Source organism: Pteropus medius, unplaced genomic scaffold, assembly GCF_902729225.1.
Source record: "Pteropus medius unplaced genomic scaffold, Ma_sr-lr_union100, whole genome shotgun sequence".
NCBI lineage: Eukaryota > Metazoa > Chordata > Mammalia > Chiroptera > Pteropodidae > Pteropus > Pteropus medius.
Genome location: NW_024350924.1, coordinates 4,726,533 through 4,733,905, shown reverse-complemented (window position 1 = coordinate 4,733,905; position 7,373 = coordinate 4,726,533). Strand labels below are relative to the sequence as shown.

The window sequence follows — 7,373 nt, the reverse complement described above, 5'->3', positions numbered from 1 at the left end:
ATGAGGGAGTATGAGCTGGGGAGATATGAGAATGAATGAAGGTGTGATTGGTCTGTTTCACAGAAACAGGTTGTGCCTATAATATGTACGTGGTCCGATGCCAGGATTGATTTCAGTTACCAATGAATTCCGTTTGTCATCAGGACAAATGTGCAAAAGCAGACAAAGACAGAAACTCTGGGAACATTTTAATGTTTTGATTTTTAAAACTGATTTTTAAAATTAGAGTTTGAAAAAGTTCAATAAACTTTTTTCGGTGAGTTTGATGCAATTCCCTTTACCTTCCTATTTTAGAAGAAAACTGAAGCCCACAGACGTTAAGTGATTTTTCTAAAATTGAACTGGTGGCTAAAAGCACAGCAGGGAGAGGTCAAATCTCCAAACACTCAGAATCATTCTTTCCCTCTATATCATAATACCTCATTTATAATTCATTAAATGGATACCTCTATTCTGTGTTTTTCATTCATGACTATGTGGAAAAATGTGTAGTGAAAAAAGCATGGCTTCAGAATCAGACAAACCTGAGGTTTGAATTTCCTGACAAATTATACTACTCTGCTTAGCATTAAGGCTGGTTCTAATAAAATAGCTAGATGTTCTGGAAGAAATTGTAATAAATGTATACTCTCAACCAAAGATTGGGCATCTGAGTTTGTACCTGCTGAGGCTTAATGCTCCTGTCCAAGAATTTTGTAACGGATTATATAAATACTACTCAGCACAGCTCACTGAAAAAAGGAAAGATAATAGAATATCTGTGTTAATACTAACTGATGACTTGTTAGAAAATACCCATGACAAATAAAATTATGGGCTTACTTCATCCTATAAAGGTAACAACTCATCTGGTAAATTAAGGAGGTAATACAAAATCAAAGGAAATCCAGTTTAAAAGTGTAAGTATTTTTCATGAGTTCTAACAGGGCCCTTTTGTATTCATATACAACATTTTCCATATCTCCCCTAAATAATTTTGATAAACCTGTTACTCAAAAAGTACCTTAAAAATATCACTGTCTAAACTTAAAGCATATAGATCTATTTTTTTAGTTATGGTATTTTTGAGGTTATACACAAATATTCCACTAGTTAGATGAAGGGAAAAAATATGCTAAGCTCCCTTCTTTTCAGCCTTAATATTTTCTCTGCATTTGTTTTAAAAATGCTGGATCATGAAATAAAGGAAACAGACAGTGCAAAAACCCCAAACATGTAGTTCATCTCATATTTTAAGTTTCCTAATTATGGTATCTAGCCATTTTGGTCTTGTTAAGCATTTGGAACCAAGTAACTGAAGAGTCTAAGAAGAGTAGAACTCATTCTCAGAAACTGAACTCCAGGATAAGACTAAAAACATTTATTTCTGCAAGTTATTACACTTTCGACTTCCTGTTTTATTTAGGCAGCTCACCATGACCATTTCAGGTAACAACACATATGTTATAAAACCCAACTTCCTCTTTATAAAGTGTCAAAAAATTCAGCAGTTAGTTATGAGAATGGTTGATCTTACCAGCTTTTAGAGAAATACTTGCAAGGAAATCAGAGCCCATCATCACCAAGTTTACCTCTGGGTTCACTGCTTTCAGAAAATGTAACAAAGACGAAAAGCAGTATTAAAATATATTTGGCATCATGACATATATGCTTTTAAAACACCCAAAATGAAATGCAGTTGAGGTCTTAGTTAAAAAGAGAAAAAAATGGAAACTTTAGAGTTTCTTTAAAGAAGAATCAATACAAATTAAGGCTGAAAATATCTTGTTTTCAAAAATTTGTTTGTAATGTACCTTGGTTGTGAAAATTTTACAAGACAAAAATCTCATTTAAAGGTTACTTATTGTTTATGAATGCTAAGATACTCAGTCTTGTTGGACAAATACTTCCTTAATTTTTGGATTCCTTAAAAGGAATCAGAAGCCTGGAGGAAAATGGGGCAAGGTAGGTAAGTAAGCAGCTGAAAGAGAACTGAAGAAATCTTACAAGTCAAACCCCTTCCTTTGTACTTACAGATCAGTTTGATCTCTTTGAGAATAAGAATCTAATAAAATCTTAGTAATCATATGGATTTATTACGAGACAGTTACTGTATATCAGTTATTCTTAACTATCCATACTAATGAAGACAGTGTGGTTAATTTAAAAAACTGTTTACCGAACATGAAACTCATCAACATTTTATGGCAGTGGATTTATCTTAATTTTGATTTGCTGGCTGTCATTTTTAAAATTAAGCAACAAAAGAGGTATGCTGGGAGATAAGAAGAATCTGGTCACAGACCTGCTATTTTAAAATCAAGACTATTAATGTTATTATTAAACACTGTCAATATCCAAAAACATCCTAATTTGCATTTCAAAATATGTATATATTTTCCCAAGTTTAAATAATAAGACAGTCTAACCCAGTGTCAAAATCAACAACCCAACAGCACTAGTAAATGTAGTACTGCTGGGGCACAATAAACTTCAAAGTTTATTATTATTTAAATACTTAGTGAAATTTTATTATAATTTTTGCTAATATTTTTGCTTAAAATAAGTGAACCATCAGTTGGGCTAACAAATGTTTTGTTATATCATGATTTTCACTGTAATTTAATTTCACCTGAGTCTATTTGTCTTAAAATAAGCATTTATCACAGCTTTCTCTCCAGCATAAGTTCAGATACAAGATGCCTCCCCCCCGCAGACTTACACATTTATGAGAACTTCCAAGAAACAGAAAATTTAACGCTAAAGTGTTGTTCAGCAGCTTTTGAGAGTTTTGCACATTCTTCAGCATTTCAAAATACCATGCCATATTTGAGTATAATATACCAAATTCTGTACAAAGGACTGCTAGATCGTTATCTAGCCTCCTCTATCATCCCAATCTCTTTTATTGAAAAAGAAAGCGCCCAGATACGTTTATAGAGCACTCAAAGGTGCACACTTTGTAATGTGCCACTGTGGGAAACAAAAGACATAATTCTTGTCCTTTAGCGAGTCACCTAGTGAAATCATTCTAATTTCTACAGGCCCTAAAGTCATGTAGTTAAGGAAAAGCCTGACAAATTGTTGAGTGCAGTTGTTAGAAAAAAAGTTACCCAACTAACAGAATATGCTTTTCTAGTTAAAATGCTTTTGAAAAAAATAAATACACACATAATACGATGACAAATTCAATATAATCAAAGACACCCCAGTGGAGCATCAAAGGCACGATGCTTTGTCCAGACTTGAATGTGTTAACGTGAGGTTTTTGCGCTATACAAAACCCTTATGGAGTGTTTAAAAAATCTGTTGGTTATTCTTGATTTAACAAGAAATCGAAAACTATTTTTCAAAAATAATCGTTAAGAGGATGTAAGACACCAGGGATGGAGCCACCGCGAGAGCCCTATGTACACACACATACAATCAAGGGAGTGTCTACAGGAAAGAGTGGTGCTCAAACTCTGAATCAAATGTCCTGAAGCTTACACATTACTGTGAATTAGTTCAGCCTATAAGTCAGAAAAGAGGGTGGATGTGTCCAGAGACGGATAACACATGGGGACCTCTCCCTGTCGAGGAGTCGTGACAGCAAAATCACTTCCTGGGGAAGGAGGAGCAAAAAGGAAGTTAAGAGGCCACTCTGACCAGGAAGTGACTCGCCCTAAACTAGCCTCAATCATATCTAAAAATGGGGGAGGGGGGATGAGGTGAGCCCTAACAGCTAAAGGCGGTAAAATAACTGCTTCTTGATACGTCGCGACATCACCATCGCCTCCTCTCTTAATTACAGTGAAGAGTCCATAGTCAAGATTTAATAAGGCAAGTCTCCTCTCTTTCAGGAAAGCCACTGGGCTGTGCCTCAGGCCCCGAAGGAAAAGAGAGTTGAAGAATGGGGAACAGGGGCCACCGTGAGCCCGAGAAAAGCCCCTCAAAAGGAAAGCGTCCCAACTGCGGAGAGCGTCTGCCAGCACAGGCTAAGAAGCTTCTTTCTCCTGGGGGACACTTCCAGGGTTCCCACTGCAGCAGGGTCGGGCCCCTGTTCCCTTTGGCGGAAGGAGGTGAGAGAGAGAGGCGGACCCCTTACCTTCTCCTCATCCGACACCCGATCCTCGAAGTCGGCCATCTTGGGCAGCTCTGGCCCAGCCCGGCCCCGGCGCGAGGCAGGCCGGGAAGGAAGCCGAGTGATGGAATCACCGCGGGGGCCGTCGGAAGGACCCGCCCGGAAACGCCGACCGAGAAGGCGCCATGTCAGTTACGGGCGGGAGTAGCGGGGGATGGCTCTGAGCGCCAGCGCCCCAGGGAGTGCGCTTTGTCTTAAACGACTTTTAAGTCCGTTAGCTTTCGCCCTGAGTTTCATTCATTCCCCCATTCAGCTATGGGACGCGGGAGTGTTTCGACTGTTCTTGGCGCCCGAGCTCCATCCGACTAAACAGCGATTGCTACTCCTATAGGTTTTCCCAGTACCAGTGATTTCCATGGCAGCCGAGTCCAAAAGGCTAAGGGCTGCAGTGCCCCTGCTCGGTCAGTAGCTTTTCCAACCACAGGAATGGGGGTGGGGTTAAAGGTGACCCTCACTTGTATGGAAGCAAAACCACTTCACTCCGGGGGCACATCTCAGTCCAGTTCCTCCAGAATAGGTGCCGCTGTCTGCCCCTTCCAGCCCTTTCGAAGGAATAGGTAGCCCCAGTCCTGGGGCGCTCCACCTTACAAATATCGGTCTTCGTTCCCTGGGACTCAGCCTTCACAGAGGCCGACTTCGGGTCCGCCACAATCCCAGGATTCCCGACTCCCGGTTTCCTGCCCTTCTCCCCCCTCCCAGCTCCCAGAGCCTGAGGGAGCGGCAAGATGGCGGACGGTGACGGCTTGAGTGAAGCAGCGACTGCTGCGGCTTCTCCAGCACCTGTCTCTGGCCTGAGCCCGCCACTGGGCTGGAGGGAACGGCTGCGGGCCGGGCTGGCGGGGACTGGGGCCTCGCTGTGGTTCGTGGCGGGGCTGGGGCTGCTTTACGCTCTGAGGGTCCCGCTGAGGCTGTGTGAGAATTTGGCAGCGGGTGAGAGGCCCAGACCTCCCCGGGGACGGGTGGGGAGCCAGGAGAGGTGCCGGGGCAAGGGCCAAAGAGCGGAGACTCAGTAGTCACTGGAGGGTCTGAGAGAATGAGTCGGTGGTGCGCGACCAAGTGGGGTCCCCTTCTCCTCTCCACCCCCCTTGGGCCGCAACTCCGCAGCTGACTGTCAAACCCGAGCTGCAGCTACGGGCTCCTCCCTAGAGCTCTTAAGATCCGCCCTCTCTGCCTGGTCCTCGTTTACCCAAGGAAAAGCCACCCGATAAGCTGTAAGCTTCAGGTGGTAGGACTGACGAGAGCATTTTCAGACTTGGATAAAGAATTTATATACACCCCCTCCGTTGGTAGGATCCCTTGAAAAATCATTCCTTTGAGACCCCGCGGCTCAGCTCAATACCCACACCCGAGACGACAAAGACGAGCGCTTGCGTATTCCTAGATCTAAAAGAAAAAATGCCATGTTCTCAGCCAACCATTCTCATGTTTTAAAATAGTTCTATCAAGACACACTTTTTCTCATATTTTTGTCTTTGTTTATTACCTTGAGTAATAAAAAAGTACAGGAAGTAGAGAGCCATAAACAGCAGTGGGTTCTTTCCTTGGTTCTTTGAACATTTGAAGAGAGTTTGCTCTGTAGTCTGGGCCGAAATGCAAAGACACGTGAGAAGTGATGATGCCCGTGGGTTCTGCAAACACTACCCTTTAGCTGTATCCAGGACAAAGTGGATGGAAGCCAGGGCCTTTTACCATGTCATTACAATATTTCAGGCTCTGAACAGCAACCTCAAAATAAGATGGAAGTATTTCTGTTATGTGATGACTGTGACAGTATTGTGGTTTATTTTTCTGCACCAAGAAAAGGCAAATGTCTCCTTTTCTATTCCATGAGATAACCTGAAAGACCGTGACGTCGTATTCCAAAATATTTTGTGCTTTTTAGAACATAGTAATATGTAAATTCAGATATAACTTACACACTAAACAAGCTAAATAAACTGGCCTTCTAGACTGAGTTAATTTGGTGTCTGTAACGGTATGAAGTGCTTACTAGTGGTTTTTATACTCAGTGAAATGAAATTCATTGAGTTTATCATTTTTCTCTGTGTTAAGTAGATTCACCTTTTAGATGAGAGTAGTTGACTATAATACATTTTTATTTCTTTCTAAAACCCCAAATATTTATGAAAATTATTTGAAGCGAACAATCTGGTCCAGGGTTTTGGCCAGTCAGGTGCACTGGAGAGGGGTGGTCTCTGTTGCTGTTCTCTTTGGGCTATTTTCCCTCTCTAGCTGACTACCAAATACATTGTTTCCTTCTCTCTAATTTGAACCTCTGGTTTGTGTCCCACCAAAATAATTAGGGAGCTTTGTTAACTCTTTGTAACAGAATGTTTGGCTTATCCTTATAGATTTGCAAAAGTTCTTATCTAAATTAGGATTTATAAATTATTAGTTTTATTCTCAAGGCAAACTAAATTATCTCATTTTGACTTGCTTATTTAACAAATCAGCTTTCTAAAATCTTACCCTTACATGTGCAAAGGCATTTTTAAGATATGATACAATGGGACTTTAAAGTAGTTTTTAAAAAATTACAACTTAAATGAATCTAGTAATAGATGTTAATGCACTTATGTTCTTCTACTCTTATTAAACACACCTGTGTATTTGTAACTTGAGTATTTTGAATTTGCATTTTTAAACTTTGATTTTTTTTTTTTCTTTTTGGCAGTGACACTATTTTTAAATTCATGACACCCAAATTCTATGTGGCACTTACAGGGACATCTTCTTTGATATCAGGACTAATATTTGTAAGTAGTTTCCATTATTTTCATGCTTTGGTATTTATCTAAAGATCAACTCTCTTTACATAGTTGCAATAATTATAGATACTTGTAGATGATGTGTTCAACGTTTGAAAAAACACTGCCTCTCTCTCCACTTTTAGAAATTGACAGTATTCATTTGTGTATAAATTATTGTAGGAGATTGGGAGGTAGGTTGCGACTAAATGCCTGCAGGGCTCAACATGGTAACAAAAATAAGCGACATGGGCAGAGTACAAGAACTGAATTCTTTATTTACTTTGAGGACTGAGTAAACTGGACAATGCATAGTGCTCCTTCTAGAAAGGGCTAAAGATTATTGTTGCCAGGTAGATTTACAGACTATTATTACCAGATCTTACAATTTTCCAAACGATTTCAAGAGAACCTGGGTACACAAGTTTTTATATAAAATCTTGCAATAGTTTAATGTGGCAACATTGGGCAGACTAAAAATTTATCTGTGTCTTGATTAAAGCCTATACAGGCTGCCCGTTATC

General features: G+C 40.3%; 2 protein-coding genes and 1 long non-coding RNA gene across 3 annotated transcripts in view; 1 reads left to right on the top strand and 2 right to left on the bottom strand.

The window, feature by feature from the left end:
* Window positions 1–4,051, bottom strand: part of LOC120585039 (uncharacterized) — a 6,096-nt gene extending 2,045 nt beyond the window's left edge. Inside the window, exon 1 of the long non-coding RNA XR_005648199.1 lies at window positions 1,517–4,051. This is a non-coding gene — a long non-coding RNA (uncharacterized LOC120585039). The remainder of the gene's footprint in view (window positions 1–1,516) is intronic.
* The window catches only part of CAPZA1 (capping actin protein of muscle Z-line subunit alpha 1), a 30,466-nt gene extending 26,206 nt beyond the window's left edge, over window positions 1–4,260 (bottom strand). Inside the window, exon 1 of the mRNA XM_039841209.1 lies at window positions 4,067–4,260. Coding sequence (XP_039697143.1) covers window positions 4,067–4,105 — 39 coding nt within the window. The 5' untranslated portion in view covers window positions 4,106–4,260. The remainder of the gene's footprint in view (window positions 1–4,066) is intronic.
* Window positions 4,261–4,678: 418 nt separating this feature from the next.
* Window positions 4,679–7,373, top strand: part of ST7L (suppression of tumorigenicity 7 like) — a 126,480-nt gene continuing 123,785 nt past the window's right edge. Inside the window, 3 exon segments of the mRNA XM_039841204.1 lie at window positions 4,679–5,032; window positions 6,777–6,791; window positions 6,794–6,858. Coding sequence (XP_039697138.1) covers window positions 4,828–5,032; window positions 6,777–6,791; window positions 6,794–6,858 — 285 coding nt within the window. The 5' untranslated portion in view covers window positions 4,679–4,827.